Source organism: Xiphophorus couchianus, chromosome 14 (genome assembly GCF_001444195.1).
Source record: "Xiphophorus couchianus chromosome 14, X_couchianus-1.0, whole genome shotgun sequence".
In the NCBI taxonomy this organism is placed as follows: domain Eukaryota; kingdom Metazoa; phylum Chordata; class Actinopteri; order Cyprinodontiformes; family Poeciliidae; genus Xiphophorus; species Xiphophorus couchianus.
The window spans coordinates 11833466-11856782 of record NC_040241.1 but is presented as its reverse complement, the minus strand read 5'-3'; the positions used below and the strand labels follow the sequence as shown (position 1 = coordinate 11856782).

Below are 23317 nucleotides of genomic sequence, written 5' to 3'. Positions count from 1 at the left end.
CATGTGATATTTGAACCCTTAAAGATTTTTTAAAAATCTTTTTTTTTTTAAATAAGATTTTTTTTTTAAAATCTTATTTTATTTAAATAAAAACATGTTTGTTTTGATGTAATAATGGAAAACATAAAAGTTTTAAATGCATTTTATGTAATCTGTTCACTGCATAGCTTTCTACCTTTCTCATTTTTTAAAGTAAAGAATGTGGTGTTTCTGAAAATGTAAATTTATACCCAAAACTTTATTAAAATTCAGATCAGATTAATTTGGGCATTGTTTAATTTGAGCAGGATTTTTGAAATGTATCAATGTGTGTGTTTGCTTTATTTTGGAATCAGAAAAGACAAATGATTGATGCCATTCAGTTGGATTGTTAATCGTACTCAGGTTTTCCCTTATAGGTGTTTGTGACATTATAAACAATGTATAGATGGTTTAATTAAATAAGAGTTTAGAGAAGAAATGAGTTTATATTGTGTGGGCGTGCTTATTGTTTCTGTTAATTAAAAAAAATGCTGGATTTTTTTTCTTTTGCTACTTTGGTTTCTAAATAATTGACTATAAAACTCTTGAACCGTATGAATAATTTTAATATGAACATTACACATCAATCCTGGCCGCTAGCTAATTTTTCTTTGCGATAACATTTCCTAATAACACATCAAACATTATCGGATTACGACTTTAAAAAAAAAAAACTTTGCTTGGGAAGGAAAACCTAAGAGGAGATAAAAAAATGAGTGAAGCAAAAATGTTAAAATACCGTTTACATCTAATTGAAAGACGAGCTGCCAGCTGAGTTTAGGGACATGTGGGTCTCCAAGCACACAAAAAAAATAAAAATAAAAATCCCCCGGGGCGTATTGTATGCTCTGTTCCAAGGTCTTCAATCAGCAAGTCTATTTTTCTTTCTTTATTTTCAATCACAAGCGTCAACATGGCAGCCCGGCCACCGCTGCTGCCAAAACATGGCCGCTGCTCGACAAATCGGAGCCCCTCCATCTGTCCTGATGCCCCCCACCACCGGCTCCCAAGAGCCATGACGCCATGTGTGCCAAATGGGAGCAGAAGTCATATCGACAAGTCAGACGGATGTTTTTCAGATCTGTGGGAGGATTAGTGTAGAAAGCGGGAGTTAGTTTGGTGAATGTGTTCGTCTGTTGAGTAAGGAAACAAACCGAGGATAAAGTCTGTTTGCTCTGCTGCAGCTGTGACTGCAGGCATGAGTGATTTTTGTTCTAAACAAGATAAAATCATGGACAATTTTTTAGTTCATAGCAGATGTTTTATTATTTAACTATTTTTTATTCATTCAAACAAAATTTTAAGATTTTTTTTTTTTTACAATATACAAAGCATTATGTCATATTGCAAACAGTTTGACCCAGATTATTTTTCAGCCTGTTTGAGTAAAGTCTTCTAAAAAGAAACACTGTGATCCCCCATGAAAAAATTCTCCTAAGTTTTTCTCTAATGGAAATAAATAAAACATTCTGATTACAAACAGTGAAAATACAAGAAAATATACAGCATAACTTTTCAGTGTTTATTTTCTTAATGGGTTAAAAAAAATCAAATATTTTTACAGCACCATTCTTGCTGGTGGGATACTTTTGTCATCAATTAAATTTTCAAATTAATTTCCTGCAGGATAAGAGCACGGCGCTTTCTCCTGTAAATGTACGCAGCAGCAGCTAAAAGCTAATCCAGATGTTTTTCACGCGTGAAGATGGATTTTTCCTCAAAATGGACGAACTAGTCCAAACTCTCTACTAAAACCTTCAACATGACAAGAACACCTGTCTTTAAATATTTTTTGTTTGTACTTGTAATTTTTTTTATTTTACTCAGGATTTTGTGTCGAACACACCAGAGCGATGGTGGAAGAAGAGGGTCCTGTCTCTGTGGGGGCGATGTGTCGCTCTGTGCTGCTCTGAGCCTCATCCAAGTTCACAGTTTTGTCAAAATGAGGGCTGGCATCCTTCTCAGTCAGCAGGTGAGGGGGGATGTATGCAGAATGTGTCTTTGCGTGCTCCCTGCTACGGGGGCGGTGGGCGCTTGGGGATTTCTGGGGGCAGCGGCCCCTCTTGTCCTGCCCCCGGAAGCCCCTGAGCTTGGGGCTCCAGTGTTCCCGCCACTGGAGGGCCAGTGCGGAGCGATCCGCCACCAGGCGACTCTCTTCCGGAGCCCAACTCCGCTCCCCTTCCTCTGCGCCGATGAGGAGGAATGTCCGGCCCACGTGGAGGGCGGGGCAGCCGCAGCTGAGGTCGCGGTCGGGAACCCAGAGGGACTGGGAGCCCCTCCGGACACGGGAGTTAGAGCCTGTCCGGAAGACGGTTTGTACAGCGATGGAGAACTGCCACCACGGTCCTGAACGCTCCATCCCTCTCACCTGCACCTTCAGCACTGACAAAGAGATAAACACTTTAATGTCATCTTTTACATTCTCAAGGGATTACGCTAAGATAATCTGAGTAAATAGAGCAGCGAGTGTCAGGCATATGTGATCTTTTTACACTGGTTTACAGAGGGCTATTTTAATTTAGCAACACTGATAGGTGCCCTGTTTAATATCCAGAATCTCAATTGGATTTAATTCCCAGCTTTGACTAGACCACCCCATTTCTTTCATTATGTTTATGTTTATGTTTTAGGAGCCGTTCAGAGAAGTTCCTGGTGAGCTTTGGACGATGGCTCTGCTGCATGTCGGATGCAAGACTTTTTAAGTGATGGTCGGACTTTTTTTTCTGTATTTCCTTGCAGAAAGCAGAACTCAAGGTTCCATCCTACAAAAGAAGTTGTCCAAGTCCAGAAGCGGCAAAGCCGTCCCGTTTCATCAAACTACAACCATCATTATCTGACCTTTGGTGTTATGTTGTCCTACTGTTACAGCAGCCGTAGTAGGATGTACATTTTTAAAAAAGTTTCACTTGGTGATGTCTTTCTGGGTTCCTTTGTTAAGTCCTGGATGAGTTGTTGTTCTGTTTAAGTGATTTCACAACTCTACTATTCAGGCCTGCGTCTGAATAGTGAACCTGAATTAAAATGTGTTTAAAAACTGTTAATTTATGATTCGACAGAGCAATTGTTGGTGCCGTCGTGCAACCATGTCATGGTTATAGGTAAAAACTTTTTCACTAAAGGCCAGGTTAATTTGGACAGTTTCTTCTCTTACTAAGCGACTTCAAACACATTTTTTAAAAATATATTAAAATTTATTCTGTGGGCTGAAACATTAAAATGAGACAAAAAAGTAAAAAAAAAAAAGAAGAAATCGGTAAAAAAGTAAATACATTTCCCACTACAATTGTTCAATTATTTCTAATATTTTTTGGTTGTGAATTTGTCTAAGTTTCCTGAGTTCTGTGCTAAAACAAGTGATGGCCCTGGGATTAAAAACAAGAAAAACATATACAAATTTACTTTTTTACCTCGCAGTTTTGCAATGTTTAACTAATAAGACCTAATTATTGTGTAATGTAATAAATCATACCTCAAATTTATGATGAAATACATTAAAATTCTAGAATCTAGGCTCTTTACTAATTTTTTTGTAAATAAATAAATATAACCTGAAACCCACCATAGTCCTTGAGACAGTACGTCTCCAGGTTCATCCTGACTTTGACCTCAGAGGGCTGGCAGTAGGACACACACTCCTCCGCTGCAGGAAAAAGGAAGACAGAGAAAAACGCAGCGAGGTGAGAGGCCGTCATCGTTTCTCAGCGTACACATCAACACACGTCTTTTAGCGTAATTGCAGTGCAACTCCTTCCACGTGTCATCACTGGATCTGATCTCGGCAGCAGCAGGTGGGGATTTCTTCGAGCTGCCAGTAGGAGGGACTGGTTCCCTACTTCAGTACGGTGTAAAGTAGCCGAAAGCGTTTCAAGGGCCGATCAGCTAGGCAATAAAGACGGCGGCGCGCCTCCGAACAAATCTGATATCTGTCGACACGCGAGACTAAAACCTTTGTGCTGGAAATTCATGTAGCGGTGACCCACTGAAGGCTCATGTATCTCTTATTTCATCTTATTCTGTAATGAATGTTGCTATGTCATTGCATGCAAGAATCTTTGTTTCTCTTTTAAGCTAATCTATATAATAAAACTACAGATGTGTTCATCACGCTTTATCAAAGCAGGTTTGACCTGCTAGCTATGATTTTGTCTGATTTTGTTTCAAAGTTCTAAAGTGTAAATAAGGGCTACAAAGAAAACACTGTTATGTGTTTATAGAGACAGAAATATAACTTTTGTCTGTCTTATAAAATAAAATATAAGGAAAAATGCAACTGGAAATGTAAGTATTTAACCTGGGAAAGTTGAATAGTTAATATGAGACATTTTATTTAAGGTTGTCTTTTGAGTGCAAAGAGTGATTTTGTAAAAAAAGTGCACAAATACCTATTTGTAATTTGCGTTTAAGTCAGCCGTTCTTCTTAAACTGGCTTTGACCAACATTTCTCTGGACTTTTCTGAAAACACTAGATATTTGAATTTTGTCTTTAGCTCTGACTAATTTGAGCTCTGACAAGTGAACCAGATTAGACATAATGAGGCCCTTAAACTCCAGGAGTTACAGGATATTGTGAGAAGGTACAGCAACTGTAAATGGGTGAAAAGGTAGGAAAAGTCTGAAGAAAAAAACAACAGGAAAGGAAAGGAAATTAGCTGTGGTTAAAATGTATATATGAGTGTAAAAATTAAAGCAACAAGGCAGGAATTTGAATTTTATTTTTATCGAGAGGCTTACTATTTTCAAACTGGATGAGGTTCAAGACACGCATATCCATAACATCCATAAAAGTCATAGTATATGCCATAGTGAACAGATTTTGTAGTACTTTAAAAAGAACTACAAAAAAAATCATGTGTTTATATGAATAGATTAACATTTTTTTGGTAAGTTACTCACCGATGCTGTACTGAGGTTGGTACACAGGGGTTGGAGCGACCTCCTGAATGCCTGTGAGCATAAACACACCATCAGTTGTCAGATGCAGACAAACTTCACCTACAAGAGCTGTCAGTTCTGCTGCAACCATGTTTTATAGGTGTTGAGCTCGAATGCCTCGTGGCGCACAGGCATGCCTTCGCAAAAGATAAGCAAATGTCAAAAGGGGTGTGTGGTCCTTTTATGGCCTGGAAGCGCACCCTGTAAGACTTGCTCAGACATACACAGATGTGAATTTTACTTTCAGTAATTCAATAAGGTAAGGCTTTCACTCCTTGTTCAGCTTTATCCGAAACATTAAACAGAGACTAGTGAAGTTAGCTGCTCTTTTAGTGTGTGTGTGTGTGTGTCAAATTCAGGAGTGAAAATTAAGAACTTGTGGCGTTCTTACACATTATCCAGACTTCTTGTAAAATAGTCCATGTATGACGGCTTCACAAATAAATTACTTTCTGTGTGTCGTGTCTTTGACAAGGCGACACCCAACGGCTCTGTTACTATTGTCATTTTTTTTAAAGTTAGTTAATCTTAAAGTTAGTTGAAGTCTCACAAATCAAACTTTTTAGCAATAGTAACATGGTTTACTAAATTAGTAAATATATAAGTATATATATGTACATATACTGTATATATTCATGTCTCCAAAATTCAAAGCAAAAATTATGTATTTATTTGCTGAAAATGAAAAATGGTCAAAATAAGGGAAACATGCAGTGCTTTCAGGCCTCAAATAATGCAAAGAAAACAAGTTGATATTCATTTAGAAACAACAATACTAATGTTTTAACTCAGGAAGAGTTCAGAAATTAATATTTGGTGGGAAAAACCAGAAGGTTTTCAATGGGGTTCACTGCAGCGGGCTCTTAATTTTTTCCAGAGCTATATTATTTATTATTTAACAAGTCTAACTATGCCAGCTAGCAGGCTGCTAAATGTAATTATGTTGCTTTTGTAGGATAAAATAGCATAAATACCAAGCAAATAAAAATGTCTGGCAGCAGCTAGCTTGGAGCTTCGCTTCTTGGAGATGAGTTAAGGTGTTGGAGGTGGCAGTGGGGACAGAGGGATGCTATATATAGCCTGGCAGTAAAAACAAACAAGGTTTTCTTTCACTCACTGCTTTCACTGAGAGAGTTATGAGTCTGGGGGTGCCATGGGGGCGTTTGAGCCGTGAAACAGGTGTCGAGGTCCCTGCTTCGGGCTCCCAGCGTCACCTGATTGGGGCCCACAGAGAAGCGCTGCCTGTGTAGTTGTTGGCACTCGGGTGATTAGCTGGGACTGTGCGTGTGGATTATCACTGCAGGCTGATTTTTGCTGCTGCGCAGGCAGAGAGGGGAGTAGCAGTGATCTGTTTGATCAAAGATCAGCGTGAGATGAGGTTTCCTTGTATTGCTCGGCTCAAGTTTAATGCTGCCGTGGAAACGGTCTCCTTCTCCGACGAGAAGGAGACGCTGCGAAAGACTGAGCTAAGTGAACTTGGATGCAAGTTGCTCTCCTTTATCAGCCTCTCATTTGGTTGAAGGATTGAGAGATTAAATTGGGTTTTAAGACAGTAAACCATAAGCAAATTAGGCTAATGGAAAAAAAAAATAAGGCTGTTTGTACATCAAATAGACATGAAACTATTAAAAACCACAGAGGGAGTGTTAAATTTAAAAAAAGGTCATTAGCTTTGATGAAGAATGAAACCATTAGGTTTTCTTCTATAAAATCGGCCAAAGTAGGCTACTGGAATTAGACAAGAGTTTATTAAAATATTTTCAAATGAGTTAATTAACAATAGTAATAGACAATATCATAATGCATGAATTATTGCACAATTTGAGGAATGATTACCTGAAAAATAACCACTCTTCTTGATATTTAATAAAATACTTAATAAGCTTTACATAACAGCTTAAACCATTTAGAGGGAAAAAGCAAAGGGAAAATGAAAGATGTCTCTCTGTTAAATAAATATCCAGCTATTAAAACCAAGACAGAGCCAGTTTAGTTAAAATATTTGACTTGGCAAAGAATAAACAACTGATTAGGGGGAAAAAAAACACACTTTTTTTTGTTTTTACTTTTAATACATGAAATAAACACAACACTCCTGAATTTATAGCGATTTATAAAAATGGGCAATAACTTAGTGCACAACAGGAAAAGAGGATAAACTGATGATGAATCTAAATGTTAAAAAATTGAGATGATTAGTTGTTTGAAAATTTTTTTTTTCAAATCTTGTTTCCATGACAGAATTAGGAAATGTAAAATTTATATTTTAAAATGTGACTGGACATAATAACAAGTCAAGAGCAACATCTACATCCATGAGGATATGAATTCACCAGAAATCCCAGAGAATATTGTGAATTTTATAGAAATTCTTGACACAGTTACATCTTAGCAAACGTTTGTATTTGCATGACTACTTTCTGTTTGACCAAATCTTTCTTTCATTCAGACTTACGTATGCAGGGTCGCAGCGGGGACTTGCCCTGCTTGTATCCCGGAGCGCAGCGGTTACACCTGAGGCCGGTCACTCCTTCTCGACACAGACACTGACCCGACGTTTGGTTGCACCAGCGGCCCACGGCTCCCAGAGGATGGCACTGGCATGCTGGATTAGGAAATAACAAAATACCAAAAGTCTTGATTTAAGGAATTAAAAACAGAAAAAACTTCATGCTTCTTCATTTATTCAATGTTTAGTGTGTTTTCTAGGGGAGAATGTGTACGTGTTCGTATTGTCTTTTGCGGTTAAAATAGCAGTAGTTTTGTTACAAACGGCAACAAAACTGCAATGTCCGTAATGCTGGGAAGCAAAAAGTCATTTTTTTAAAAGGAATTCATCAGTGAAGGTGTGCTCCTAAAATTAGCTTAATTTCTTACGCAATTAACATCAAGCTGTACATTTTTACCTCAATTAGCAACGTTAAGTTTGTCATTGAAAAGCGTATATTTGACTTGAAAACACACTAAACCCAGATGTCTGTAACTGTTATTAAGCTTACTAAGTGCTGCAGCTGATAAAGGAAGGGAAACCAGCAGTTTCATTGACAACACTGCATTTACAAGCTGAAGATGCAAGATGAGTTTAATATTAGTTGTTAAGTAAATTAAGTCAATTTAAGCAATTCATGTAAGTGTTATATTTGAGTCCTAATGTTCTTATGTTATATTACAACAAGCAGGACAGCAAAAATTTTTTAATTTTGCATAGTAAGTGCTTAATTCAGTAGATTCTTATTCAGTTTTTTAGTTCTTCTTAAATTTATGGGTTAAAAAACTGTATCAAAACTGTATCAAAGCACATTATGGCTGTAATAATCAATATGAGAATCTCTAACTGGGCTTGAAACAGCATTTGCTTGGTCTCTTATTTGCACTAATAGAAGCAGGAAAAACAAGTAAAAAAAAAATGTTTATTCTTAAGCCAGAACAATTAGCCAAAAAAATAAAAAGCATCTCCCAGCATATCTCTGTGGTGTGACAAGGTAAAAGCAATTCATAAAGGTTTTTAGAAAGGCAAAGACAGACAGAACCCGTCCCAAAGTGGACAACTAGTCAGTAGTTTAATCCCAAATGACAGCAGGCATCTGTCCTAAACGTGCGTCCTTGAGTGAGACAAAGCACGTCCCTGGGAGACCGGCGAATCTATTTTGTAGCCGTCTCGACGGCTAACAAAGACAAATTCCTCCTTGAAGGGTAACAAGAAAATAACAAATCCTGACACAGGATCCGTACCGCTCCGGCGCTTTTTTGAGAGGATGAACAACCTTCGTCTAAATGAAGACAAATGTTGTGCCCTAACTCATCCATTTCCTTTAGGAAGGGTTGTGAAGCAGCACTGTTATTACTGCCCAGTTTACATAGCAAAGCGTTTTTTAAAAATTTTTTTATTTAACATGTCAATCACGGGACTAAATGAGAGAGCACAGATGGAAAGAGGAAGCTGCACTTCAGCACGCTCGAGTGTTGTTTACACAGAAACTTATAATGGTTCCTAACAGCCTGACTGGAGAAAATAAAGAATAATGTCCCCACTTGCTCCAGAATGGCAGTGATTTAAAGCTTCAATTAGGCAATGCCGAGATATAACTTGAATTTGCTGGTCTGAACAAAAAGTGGTGAAATATGAGCTTATTTAACCCTTTCTTGTCAAGCCTGGAGGAAGTATTAACGTTGGATATATTAGGCTGCTGGTCAAGGCTCCATGTGAGGGCACCAAGGTGTCACAGTCAGTTGTGACCGGTCAAAGGTCAGCAGTCGTGGCATTTGTCAACCAGTGGTAACCAGGAGGATACGGGCGTTGGCCCAGCAGGAAGCCTTTTGTGTCTACATTGCTAACACAAAGCTGACCATGTAGCAGCGACGCAGTGCAACAGTTCAGAGAGCATTGAGTGGAAACAACAAGTCTCCACATTCCTGTTAAGTTGCCAGGTTTTTGTTATGTGGAACACCGAGTTCATAGCAAATCAATTCAAGCGACATAAATCCTGAAAATCTTTTAGCTCAGCTCTCTGGCAGCATGATTGTTGCCAAATCTCTCAACAAATGCCATGATCCAGAGGGATTCCAAAGCAGCAGGATGGATCTTATTGTCTAAAAGGTATCAGTCAGGAAAAGGGTTCTAAATCATTCACAGGGAAGCACATTGCTTATGAACATTTAACCAGATGTTTCTGCAAAAGTAATGTAAAGACATGAAGAAAGTTTGTCAGGGAGGCAGCAAAGAGAAGCAAAGCAACATTTAAGAAGCTGCAGAAATTTTTTTATTTCAGATTTCAAACTGTTTTCATTTATGCTTGTAATAGGATACGAGAAACATATCTCTCAACAGAGAGATCATTTAAAGTTCAAAGCATTTTTTATTACAAATTGTGACGTGACACCTGTATTTTGATTATTTATCTCTGAGTTTTGAAGGCCTCCTTGTCATCATCTTAACTTTTATCATCGTCTGATCATTTTAATTCAGATTTGAGGGTTTCTGGCTAAGCCAGATGGATCTGAAGAAACATGCATGTAAAATTAAAAAGTTACTTTAAACCTAAATTTCCCAAGTGTAAAGCCTACATAATTTTGGGCCTAACTGTAAATTCCTCCAATCCAAAAAGTTTGACAAGTTTGATCAAAATCTGTAGTATTTGGTTAAGCCTGTGTCCGCTAATGCAAAACCACGTTGTTTTATATATGTTTTCTTTTCCACCTTAAAACATTCATTTAAATTGAGCTTCAATTGCTATAGGTCAAATCAAATATGGATGAAGTTCTGAAATGACGTATGTTGGTCTCGTTTACGTCAGAAACAACTTCCTAGCATTTTTGCCCTCTTTTGCCCCGCTGCCCCCTTTCACACAGAGAGCAATCACAGAAACCTGTCTAGTGACTGACGTTGGCAGGCCTTGCGGTGGTCGAGCGGCTTGCTGGTGTCGCGGGTGTAGCCGTTCTGGCAGTACTGGCAGTGGCGCCCGGCCGTGTGGTGGCGACACTTCAGGCACACGCCTCCGCTCTTCCTGCCCGACTGCTGGAACACCTCCATGCTGAAGCGGCATTTGTTTGAGTGGCCATTACACTCACAGGCTGGACAAAAGCGAAAAAGAATCAATGTTTAAATCACCAATATAAGGAGCAATTTTGACATTATATAAAGAAACAATCAAAACGTGCTTTAACAAATGCTCCATAGCGTGATAGCTGCACAAAGCCGAACATGGTGGCCAACTACTGTAAGTGGTTAGCTAATACCCCCACACCACCAGGGGGCCCCCAAGAGTACTACAACTGCAGTTGACTCTTATTTACAAATTTATATTTTCTTTTATTGTGTGTCACAGCAGTAGTGATTTGCTAGACAAAATGTGTTGTTCCTTTGCATAAGTGTGCAACTAAAATCTTCAATTTATTTTTCTAAAATTTGACATGATTAACAAACTCAAATGAGTAATAGGTGTGAACCTTTAACAATGAACCTGAGCCATGCACACACCATAGTGACAACTGTGGGAAAAACAATCTGAAAAAGACTTGAGAACAGGCAGAGGTTAATCTTCCAGAAGGAAAAAAAAAAAACTCTAAACATATCCGGCAGAGCTGGAATGAAATGGTTTAAACTGTATTCATGTTTTAGAGTGGCCTACTCAAAGTCCAGATTTAAACTCAACAGAGTCGGAACCAAGAATTTGATCTTCACAGACACTCTAACCAATTTGATTGAGCTTGAGCTTAGCTTAACCCTTGCAAAGAGGAATGGTCAAAAATGACAGTTTCTAAACAAAAGTCTTTGTAGAAATTCCTCTAAGCACTTCTGAGGACGTCATTGAAAAATTGTAAGAGGGTTTAATGAGTGAAACTCACACCTTTAAACAACTTCAGAAAGCTGCTTACTGTTCAGGAAGAAGATATGCTTTGTGTCCCAGAGATTCACATGTTTTGGTGTGAAATGTGTTTATCAACCTCCGAGCAGAAACCCTGTGAAGATGCTGACTGGACCTGACAAGCGAGTGTCATTAGCTGCAGTGAAAGGAGGCCAGTTCTGATACCAGCTGAACGGCCACTCAGATAGGAAGAAGCCAACAACCCCAAAACAACATAAGGGGACAGATAACAGTTTATCAATATGATCAGGGACCTTCATTTTTAATACATGTAATGTGGTGTGAGAAAGTAAAATGGTAGAGTCTGATTAAAATGATCCTTGTTACATTTGAAGGGAAAAATGGGGAAAGTTACAAGCCTAAGGAAACTTAGGTTGGTGCTTTTCAGACCATTATGTGCTAATCCTGAGAGTAAATGTGTCTTCCTAAAGTACAACGAAGTGACTTAAGAACAACAAGGTCGATGTTTTTGAGTGGTCATCTCTAAGTTCTGATTTCAGTCCCGTAGATAATTTCTAGGCCGAATTGAAAAGGTGTGTTTGAGCAAGACGACCCTGCAGCTGACTCACTCGTGGTAGTCCTGTCAGCAAGAACGGGACAAGATTCCTGCAAATTATTTGTGGAAGACATCTGGAGTGAGTCATACAGACTAAAATGTAGTTCTATCAAATACTAAGAATAATTTTTGTAATTCTAACTAACTTAAAACAGGAAGCATTTAGTCTGATTTAATGTCAAGCAGAGAGAGAGAAAAAAATTATGTATTTTGATGCAGTGTATGTAAACATCTGGTCTCACCGGTATTCATAAATAGTGACAATAGTCTGGAAAATTACCTTTCTTTTCATGTTTGAAGAAAAAACAGTTATGGTAGAGGTACTGACTGCAATCGTTAAACAAAGAAAAAAAATAAAGGAAAACTTTTGTGTTTGAATAGAATTTCTCACTTAAAATATTTTTTAAAATGTGTATTTTGTAATGTTTTAAATGGGCACAAGTGATTTTTCATGTGAATCCAACAACAGCAACAACAAAAAAGATCTAAATGGAAGGTTTTCTAAATGTTTTCTTCACCACCAGTCTGGAAAACAGATGTTAGAAAAAAACAATCCTGAAATAATCAAAGAACAAGAATAGAGTTTCTGTGTGGTCAACGTTTCCATCTGGTTCCATTAATGCATGCTGTATTTTAATGCATGCCTTCATTTAGCAAGACTCACCAACGCAGGGGTTTGGGTGAGTGGGTGTAGCGCGATGCCACGGTCTATCAACATAGAAGTCCTCACACATGTCACAGTCTGGGCCCGCCGTGTGATGCTCGCACACACACACTGCCTGACCTGAGTCGTCACGGCGACACCTGGAAGCGTGTCCGTTGCATTTGCACCTCCCTCCGACTTGCAGGTCGGAAATGGCCAGAGGGGCTCGGACAGGGAGGATCAAGCCAGAGGGCTGGGAAGTCCGTAAGTTTTGTTTTGTGTTGGGGTTGTTGTTCCTCCTCTTCCTCAGTTCCCAGCCACCATTCTTCCTGCTCCGCCCTTCGACCGTCCAAGTGCAGTCTCCGTTTGAGCAAGGGACCCAAAAGTTGTTTTCCTTGTTGCGATTTCGCTTTCTGGCTTTGCCACCTTTCTTTGGCGAAGCGAGTAAGTCGGTGGTGCCAAAAGTGTCTTCTCCTTCCTTGCTGGTCACATTGTGGCCATCTTGGCCATGACCAGAACCTTTGCGATGGTCCTTCTGACGCTGCTTGTCTATCCGTTCCTCCTTATTCCTCCTACTAATCTCTGAGTTTTTTCTTTTGTCCTTGTCAAAAAAGGCCAGTGCATTGTCTCTTAATTTGTCCACCTGATCTCCAGTGTCGCTCTTTGTATCCAATTTCCACTTCAGAATCCCAGTTCGTTTGGAGTCAGGGAGGCCGTCACGCCACTGGATTTCTTCCATTTTATCTGTAGCCTTTACGTTGTTGGAAGTTCTGTGGAAGACAACCCGGATGTCCGTGGCCGTGACCCAGTCCTGGAGGGTGGGGCTGTAATCAAAATCAGGAGAAGACGGGCGACCATCCAGAGTGGAGAAGGCGAGGACTGTGCTGCCCCGCTGCCTCTGCAGGGGCCGGGGGTCCGAACAGAGCGGCTCTGTCTCTTGGTGTCTCGTTTGGGCGATGGTCAATGAGGGTTGTTTGAAGTCCTCCAGACAGTTGCTGGAGTAGTGCTGCATCGGCCGCCAGGTACGCCCGTGGTCCATGGATTTAAGGATGGAGATGGATATGGGGTCAGACGGCTGCCCTTGGCTGCAGAACTGCAAGCTGATGTAGGTGATCTCAAAGCGGCGGCCCAGCGGTAAGGTGAAGACCCAGTCGCCAGAGTCGCCTCCTGCGCGAGCCCTCCAGCAGGTCAGGTTGTTTGGGTTGTGCAGGTCTGTTAGGGTGGTGATGTTGGGGTTGTTATCGGGCCCGTGTAGGGAGTGGGTGACGTTGACTTGGACCCCGTAAGCGGCATTGATGAACTCCGACAGGCAGTGTCGAGGACGGCCATCTGGGTGGTAGCAGGGCTCGTGAGGCGAGGTCCAGCTCAGTGGGGCGTTGGAGAAGGAAGAGGAGATGAGAGACGGAGGGAGGAGGAGGAGTCGGAGGAGAACAGGAATGAGAGAGATGGAGGGGGGAAGGGAAGAGGGTCGGACCATCATGTCATCGAGCCTGAGGGAGAAGAAAGAGAACATTTTTAAAGGAAATTCATGAGCATTGTGGAAGAAAAGAGAGACAATCTGATTGATTTACGTTGGCATTTGAAGCATGAGAACGAAATCTAAGATAGACGACCACCTGTGTCCTCATTGAAAACACATGCCACCACCACTTGCACCTTACGTGCTTTCTGCAGATCCCAGTGAAGAACTCATCACATAAAAACGTGACCTCAATCATCACAGTGGTGTCGCCACCGCTTCAAACTCGTAATCTTGACAACCTTTAGGAACATATCCATCTTAAAACTCCCTCAAAGTCAAAGGGAGCACCGGGAATGGGTTGAAGGGAGCACACACCCGTGAGGTATGTCTGTAATGACAAAAAACATGCCCGACAGCTGGAGCTAAACCCTGCGCTGGCCCACATCCATCACATTTATTGCTCTCTTTTCAAACCGTTTTACCCTTGGTTGGCTGTGCAGGCTCGGAGAGGCCCGAGCGCGAGCAGCGGGCGCTGTCACGGTGCAGAGCAGAGCACATGAGAAAAGCTGAAGAAGGGAGGGAGGAAGAGGAGCTGGAGATTTGTTCTTGGGTTGGTTGGAAGTGATTTATGGACTGAAAGGCGCGTTTGACTTGAGCCCTGCTTTTGCTACTTCCGTGGTGGAAAACAAACACGGACTTGTGTCTGTCCAGAGTGTGAACAAATCTCTTCCTACTGCTTACAACTGGTGATAACCGTAAATTACTCTTCTGTCAAGATTTGATGGCAGAGCCAAAACGGACAAAACAAACAAACTGTCTGCTTCACTCGAAGGTATTTACTTTTCCACATTTGGTGAACCTACAGTCACAAAATCAAAGTATTTTTTTTTTTTTTATAAATTGTCCCATTTTTTCCATCGACCCCTTTCACTCTGATACTCATAAATAAAACCCAGTTCAATCAGTAGCCTTCCTAGTCACCAGCAGAGTCGACCTGCATGTGATCTAATCTCGGAATAAGTCCGGCTGTTCTGTCAACACCAAGGTCAGAGAGAAAGTTGTGGAGACGTTTAAAGCGGAAAAGGTTATAAAGCAAACAATCTTTGAGCATCTCGCAGAGATCTGTTCGGTCTATCGTCCCTTTGTAAATCTGGAGGAGCTGCAACGATCCCTAACACCTGTGGGAGAATTTGTCCTCACCTACATGTCAATTATCACAAGATGAATTATTTTATTTAGCCTTTATTTACACAGGTTAAAAAAAGCTAATTGATATTAAAAATATAACAAATTTTTCAAAGGGATCAAGAGTGGCAAGAGCAATAACAGTTTCAAAAAATAAAATTCCCATTTGTAGTTTTCCACAGGTCGTAGGAAAGACACCTCACTCCTCCTCTTTTATGGAAGAAAAAGGTCCAATCAGCTGAGACCAAAATGTAAAAAAATCTGAAAACCAACACTGTTCATCATGCTGAACCCATCGTCTCCAAGGAGATGCATGGTAGTGGCTACATCGTGCTGTGGGAATTTAGCAGGGAGAAGAAAAATATTTCATTTGTGGGGAGAGAAATGTCTGCAAAAAGTATGAGTCAAAATCCCAGAACATATCAGTGTCAAAGTGCCGATTGTCTTTTTTTTAATTAAACTATGTGTTGTTTTCTTCTTACTTTATAATAATGTGTTATTTTCTACTGGTAAATCTCAGAAAATTCTAAAAATAATAATAATAATAATAATAATAATAAAAAATTTAAATATAGCGTAAATACTTTCCAAACTCTCTATTTAACATAATATATCCTCCTGCTTTGTGTATTTTCTTGCCAGACTCTTTGCTATTTGCTTCCCCGTCTCTCTCCTGTCACCTGCCCCCTTCGTTCTGTTCTGGGAACATTCTTAACTGCTGTGAGATTGATGGCGTCCTAACAAGCATTTGACACTGACAGCAAAGTCAGCAGGGCAGCATAAACCAAACCTGTAGGAGAGAACGGGGAGGGAGGTGGGGGCCAGAGAGCCTCTCTGCCCTCGTCATCCCGCTCAATTAGCAAACGACCGAAATCCGAGGCTTTCCTGGGAGACCACACAGCTCCGAGGGGTCTGTGCCCTCCAAACTCCTGCGCCCCTCACCTCCCGAAGGCGGCGGCCAGCTAAATCTGGGAGAGGAGTGAAGTTTTGTGCTGTGGATTGTGCAGAAAACATGCAGCGATGAGAGGTCTGACTGTGACCCCGGGTCCAAAGAGCCACATTCCTGAGGTCCAGGATGCCTCAGCTAGCCATTCCTGGCGTGTCGAGACATGCCCCAGGGGAACATGAACGCTCTGATAAGAAGCTGGACTTATAAGTTGTTGTTTGATTAATTAGTTCTCTGGTATCGTGTGGTGTTGGTACCACGGACGCATAAAAACAAAAAACAAAAGAAAGGAGGAAGGCAGCATAGAAAGAATGTAGGGAAATGGTTACTGAAGGATTCAATCTGGATGAGGAAATTTCAGCGAGAGTGAAGATACATGACAAGAGTCCAGTTTGTCTTTGTCATTTTAAACAACCACAACAAGGGCTTAATCCAGATTTTCTCCTCTCCCAGAACTACGTCATCTAGCATAATCCACCTGATGTTGGACCGTTTTTAAGACAAAAACATACAGCATTCACTACTGAAACCATTTAGGCAAAATCTCATCAGTCCAAAATAGGATATAAAACACTAAAACATCTTCCTGAAACACAAACACGGACACTTTTATCACACAGCACATGAAACGGAGAGTTTTGAAGTGTCCCGGCCGGCAGTAATACATCTTGCAGAAAGCTCAAACAGTCAAATAGTGGCGTGATGAGATCAACCGCGTCTCCGGCGGGTGATCTGTGGAGGCAGCTATGCTTGGCCAGCGAGGGGCCGGAAAAATACTTGCTGACAACCTGGGGGCATGTTTACGGCACTGCCCAACAGATGCGAGGATCTGGAGTCCTCGTTGTTTACTAAATGTTCTTTTTGCTGCTCATAAAGCAGAAATGTGTGAAGCAAGTATTGATTAAAAAAAAATAAAAAAATTTGATAATTTGATATGTTCTTTTCTGCTTTTTTGGTCAAAACTTTTTCAAATTTACTATTATTTTTAAAAATTATTGTGGGATTAACAAAAGAAATTTAAATCAAAGCAGATACAGAGACGGCGCAGCAATGCAGATAAATGAACGCTGTTAATTCACTGTATTTGGCACCTTGCAAAAGTATTAATAAACCTTGGATTTTTTTTTTTTTTTTTTTACATTTTCTCACATTATAACCCCAAACTAATTCCAAAGTGTCAGGAAAATGATGCACTGATCTGATTGATTTTGTTTTTTAATGTTTTGAATCAAACTCCTGTCATTGTACTTATACCTACAGGTCTTTTGGTGTGTGTCTCTATCAGTTTTGGACATTTAGAGACTGAAATCTTTGCCATTTTAAGGAATCCTACCACAGCTCTAGTGGGAAACAATAGCCTCCACTCAAGTTTTCAAGTCTTGCTACAGATTCTCATTTGGCAGCAGGTCTGGACTTTGACTGAGCCGTTCTAACCCTTTAATATGCTTCGATGAAAGCCTTCGTGCTCGCTCTGCCTGTGTGTTTAGGGTCAGAAGGCCGTGATCTAATCTGTCCAGGATCATTTCTGTAAGTATGCGTTGGACTATCAGAGACAATCCTTATAAAACAAAAATTAAGCTTAGACAGAACAGGCAGATCTTAACTTGAAGGTTGAGAAAATATTTCCGTCGCCCTGTAACTCCAGTTTTACTCTCATCCTCCTGGTATCAGATGTTCTCTCTACACCGGGCCAAGCTGGTGTGTGGCATTCTGTGTTTTTTTTACCTGCTAAACCGATGAAGACCTGTCCACACTTGGGAGCGGGTCTGCCGTGCGTGACTCATGTTCTGCTCAGCAGATGAGCTGGATTTGGCCGGTCTAACACATTTTAACATTCCTCGTCATGGACAGCAGGAGCAGCAGCAGCAGCAGCAGCAGCAGCAGCGCTCTCTGTTCACACCGAAGCCAACTCAAGCTGCTCTCCTTCCACGTTTTGGTTTTCTACGGACTAAATGATCTAAATGAGCTCGGCTTAACGAGGCAGAAGATTTCCAAAAGTGTTTTTTTTTTTTGTTTGGTTTTTTTTACATCCTAGCTCCACTCCCAAGACTGGGGAGCCTTTCACGGATAAATATGATCAGCTCTTTTAGGCTCTCCGTCTCTTGTGTTGTGTTTGAAGCTGCACCTGTTGGCCCATGTTCCTACACTGACACCTTTTGTTAATTTCGCAATTGTTCTCAGCCGGGGTCAGAAATCCAACACTGGACCTCTGGGGCGAGGAGGCGACGGCCGAGCTCGCTTGTCCGTGTATTCCCAAAGCGCATTCCGACTTCCACACGGAGCAGATTCCAGGTTTTAGGTGTAGTAACCTAATTTTAGAGCAGATTGTATCTGCTGGTGGCCTAAAAACACTCAAACCACCACTTGGTGCAACTTGGGGCCCTCCTGCAACTTCACATGCGTGCACTACTTGGCCATCATACCACTGACTGCTGGAGCTTTGCTTTCTTTACGTTTTTTTTTTTTTTGACTAAAAAAACACATGTTGATATTTAAAGACAACTTTCCCTGCAAATCTCCCCCCCTTCGCCTCCTCTGTTCTTCTTTACAGCCGCACACAAGTTGGCAGGGAGGCTCCACGGGCCTCCAGCTCCACATGATGAGACTGAGAAACAGATGGAGATGAAATCATTCTGATTTCCACGTCGCAGCGGAGCCAAAGACAACTTGTGGGCGAATAATTAAACAATAAATAAAGGCTCGGCGGTTGTAATTTTGCGTCGCTGAAATTGGCAGGCGGGTAATTAAAATCAGAGACGCCTGCAGGGCTTCTGAGGCTGTTGTTGAGAATTTGAAAAATAAAAAAAATAAAACAAAACAAAAAAATACAGCCAATCAGTTGTCAATTTATGAACAGAAATGTGTTTCATGTAGAGGAGAGAAAGAAGGAAAAGAGAAACAAAACTGGGTGGATGGTTTTGTTGTGCGCATTTACATTCCAGCGCAGTGCAAACGTTGTAAAGTTTGAGTTTCTCGTGGAAACGAGGGCGGATGCTAATGAGAAAACAGCCTGCAGCCACTTGGAGAGAGCGCGCCGCGTTCAAACCCGGGTCCGAGCGCGGCTCGTTAGAAGCTGTTCATCATATTTAGTCAGGATTACTTTGGCAGGAGCTGAGAGTGAAGCCCCGGGAAAACTGCGGCTAATTGCGGCTTGTTGAGCAGAAATTGGCTGCAGCCAATTAGCTTTATAGCAGAGAGAAAGGATAATATTTGTGCAGTGGGGTTGGGTCAGGTTGGTCAAACAGCTGAAATCACGTGTTTTGTTTTTGCTTTGTTTTGGGGGTTTTTTTCTTCCAGAATTTGTTGGACGAATTTGGGGCAATTAACCGAAGAGACTGGGGCTAACCAGGGTTATTAAATGTAATTATTTTTATTTTATTTTCATCTTGCAGTAATGAATAATTATATATATAATTATATATAGAAATTTAAATGTAATAAATCGAAAACGTTTTTTAAAAATATATTTGAAAGAAAACAAGTAAAGAGCTGTAAGTCAAATTAGTTAAGATGATTACTTGCATGCATTTAGCCTAATTATGTATCTTGCATTCTTATATATATATTAGAATGGGCGAAATTAAAAAAAGATCTAATAATATTAACAATTACTATTATTGCTTGTATAACAATTATAATAATAATTCAAGCAAATTTGTGGAAAATAAGGCAACGCATTTTCTAAGCTGAATCATTTATCCAGATTATCGTAACCGAACACAAACTTAAGGGCAACATACGGAAGAACAGTCCGCGTCTCGTTTCCCTTCATTTTCCTAAAGACTCGCCGCACATGCGCTCCGTTTCCGCCGAGTCGCTCCAGCAGAGAGAGACGCTGACAAACACTTCAAATCCATCACATTTTCAAGTGAAAAAGGGCCCGAGAAGCCGGACGGAGATGCTCACCATGTGCGTCCCAGCTTTTTTTTTTTTTTTCTTTTTTTATTCTTCCTTCTCCCTCTGCTCCCGCGGCGCCTCCTGATCACCGAGAGCGGCGCAGCAAAGTGTGCGCACTTTACAGAAGAGGAGCGCACCGAGAAAGGAGAGAGAGAGGGGAGGCGGGGCGGGGGGGGGGGAGCAACAAGCCGCGTGTGTGTGGAGGGAGGACGAGGAGGAGGAGGAGGGCAGTTGGAAATTAACGGGATAAGCTGGGAGGTGTCTCTCCTTACACCAACTGAGCCAAGAGTCTCCACCTCGAGACGCCGCGCCTCAAACTGGCGCACACGCAGGACCAAGCGTCCATAAATCTGAACTCGGATCTGAATATGTGCGGAAGGGGTTTGAATTTTCCTCAGGACGTTGAGGAACAACACACACATGCTGCAGGCATCACCCCCCCCCCCCGGAATTCACGTTTTCTGCAAAGCTGTTTTCTGAGTTGCGTTTTAATTAACCATAGAGCTTTTTTTTATCTTTTAAATGCGTGAGAGCAGCAGACCCAGTCATTGTCAAAATGAATTAGCAAGGACGTGCAGAAGAACGTGAAGGAAGAACTTTTCTGTGGAGAAATGTTCAGCATTTCCGAGTAAACTTGATTTTTTTTATAGTCACATAAACTTACCATAATTCCAACATAAATGTAATCTAATATCCAAGATGTTATTAGTAAACTTTAAACATTTGTATTTGCAAGTATCTGCCTTACATTCCACATACTTTTGCCTATTTATTGTTAAGAGGGGGAATATTTTTTCCTACATTAATTTATCAAAGACCTACTGCTTTCTGCTTTCTAAATTTATCTGAATCAACTTCATTTTTCCCCTCCAAATCAAACAATCCTACATTATTACATTTTCTTCTGATTCCTTTAATAGTAACTGTTCATTAAAGTACATATGCACACATATGCAGATTTATACAGACCCACATATTTGCATCACGCCTACAGATAGACTAAAACATATAAGGCAACAATAATGCTACTGTTAAAAAGAAACAAATACATTAAAGTAAGTGAGGTGTTCTGTAACAAAAGACAAAATCAATGTAATTTTTGGGAGGTTTATGCAATAGAACACAATGTAGTGCATTCTTTTAAATTTTCTTTTTTTGCATATTTAGCCCCCTTTATTCAGCTGCCCCTAATACGAATACAGATGCACACCACACCTTGCAGATTTTTATGGTAGAAACTGCTAAAAACCATCTGTCAGTTCCTTTCACTTCAAAGCAACGCTCTGTTGGTCTGTCACATAAAATCCCAATAAACTACATGGAAGCTTGTGGTCGTAACACGAGAAAACGTGATGTGAACACTTCTGCAAGGATTGCATTGTGTAAATATCAGAATGCGTCTATTAAGGTTGTTATATTAGTGCAGTAGAAGTGCCAACTCAACGTAAATGCTGCTATTATTCCGGTATCTTTGTATTGAACTCTCGGGGTTTATGTTTTTATAGCTTTCTTTTCCCCATCATTTTGGGATGTGGTGAAACCAAGAGAAGGTTGAAAAAAAGAAAAAAACACCGTGAACATTTTTGATCAGCATTAAAACAACAACAAAAAAAGGATTTTATTTTCCTCGCCTGGCAGCTTTTCCCTTTTAAAAAATGAAACAAGAAAAAAAAAAAACAAAACTTAAATCTGGGCTCAATGTTTCATTGCTTGTTATGCAATTTTATTTTACACCAAACACATCCTCTTTATTAGCACCTGGCGGGCAAATTCTGGACACACAGGAAACTCGAAGCACTGACCGAGCTGACGTCTCGCCCTCCGCTTTGCTCCAATTATCCTCCAGAGAGGCAAAACAAGAGAAAAAGAAAATGTTTGAAGCTAATTGGCTGGCCTGGATGGTTCTCAGATGTGAAGCAAAACTGATACAGATGGAAATATAAGAAGAGGAATCGAAGCATGGGGGGGTGGAGAGGGCTTGATTGGAGAGGAGGAAACTTTCCCAGAGAAGGACATAAAACTGATTGATGGCTTCCCTCGGGGAATGTTTCCCCAGGTGTGCCGTGTGTGTGTGTGTGTGTGTGCTTACAGTGCACTTAAGAAATGTTTGGACCAGGAACAAGAGCAATAAACTAAATTGAGGGGTGAAATAGCACGTCTTTGTGTCAATAACGCGCTTTGGCAACATAAATACAGAGACGCAAGAGACGTGAGGTGGCTGGCGGTGATGGTGGAGGTGGATTGGCACGGTTTGATAAAGGTTTTAATAAAGCACACGCTAATTGATAACAGAAGGCCTCTGTAAAAATGATGTAAGGTATTGTTTAACCGCTTTAATCAGATTCTTTGAGGTGGCTGCTGCTGACAGGTGCTTCGCACTGCCAAACTTCACACCCGGAGGCTCTGAGGTGCTAAGAGACCAAAAAGTAATAATAAACAAAGTACCAGCACTATGTAGTCATAAAATACAGCAATAAACCTCTGTGACAGAACGAGATTTCTTACCGCGGAGCAAGAGCAGGGCTATGGTGGTTGGAGGTTTGATGAACAATTTAATTAATTCGTCCAAACATAAGATAAGTCAACTTCCACGGTCTGTGTAGTCGAGGTCCTGAACAGGCCTGAGAAACAAGCAATCCATGCCACAGCTAACCCTTCCTAAACCTGCAGGGGGCCCTCAAGAGCAGCTTGAAATTTCTACAAAATCTATAAAGCCTTCTAAGAGTATTCATCACCCTTCATCTTTGTCACGCTTTGTCACATAGTAACCATTTTATGTGATGTTTTATGCGGGTTTATGTGATATAGCGGTGGTGTAAAACATGCGGCTCCGGAGCAGCAGGTGGCTCTGTCTTCCCTCCACGGGGGCTCAAAAAATCTAAACGGTAAAGCATGTTTTTAGCCGTTTCTCTCCGTGTTCATGCAGTATTTGGATAATGACAAAAACCTTACGAGAAATACAAATCTTTTGTGATTTTTTTTGTATCTTTACATCACAAACTACAAACATGTTCGAACAGAATTTCCCACAAATATCAACAATCAATAGAATAAGATGTTTTCATTCTTTCCTGTTCTTATAAAACTTAGATATTTTCTTTATTTTAAAACTTCAAGCTACAAATAAAATAGTGGTTCTCTCAAAATTTGAACATATTTTTCTATTATAGCTATTCAAGGAATCAATTTCTCTTTTTTTCAAATAGGATGTAAATGCATCATGATGCGGTAATGCTTCTCTTCAGCACGAAGAGCTTTACACAATTCGACATGATACAGGGTGAGGTTTACGTTCTGCTAAAACGTTTTA

The 23317-nt window shown here is 40.6% G+C and overlaps 1 protein-coding gene across 2 annotated transcripts; it reads right to left on the bottom strand.

Moving 5' to 3' along the window:
* Positions 1-569: 569 nt before the first annotated feature.
* Positions 570-20146, bottom strand: ntn5 (netrin 5). Of its 2 annotated transcripts, none has more exons than XM_028038872.1 (7): positions 20017-20146; positions 12539-14007; positions 10336-10524; positions 7409-7558; positions 4915-4965; positions 3581-3661; positions 570-2403 (listed from the first exon to the last, which is right to left on the bottom strand). In XM_028038872.1, the coding sequence occupies exons 2-7, from the start codon at positions 13995-13997 to the stop codon at positions 1841-1843; spliced, it is 2493 nt and encodes an 830-aa protein (XP_027894673.1). In that variant the 5' UTR covers positions 13998-14007; positions 20017-20146; the 3' UTR covers positions 570-1840. The 2 variants fall into 2 exon arrangements, with proteins under 2 accessions (XP_027894673.1, XP_027894675.1); XM_028038874.1 differs by lacking the exon at positions 20017-20146 and adding an exon at positions 14179-14292.
* Between the last annotated feature and the right edge of the window lie 3171 nt (positions 20147-23317).

Excerpts from the sequence above, each read along its gene's own strand:
- ntn5 (XM_028038874.1), bottom strand. The coding sequence starts at position 14,210 with ATGAGTTCTTCACTGGGATCTGCAGAAAGCAC. Across the intron at positions 3,662-4,914 it reads CCAACCTCAGTACAGCATCG|CGGAGGAGTGTGTGTCCTAC; the intron begins GTGAGTAACTTA and ends TTTTTCCTGCAG. Across the intron at positions 2,404-3,580 it reads GTACTGTCTCAAGGACTATG|TGCTGAAGGTGCAGGTGAGA; the intron begins GTGGGTTTCAGG and ends TCTCTTTGTCAG.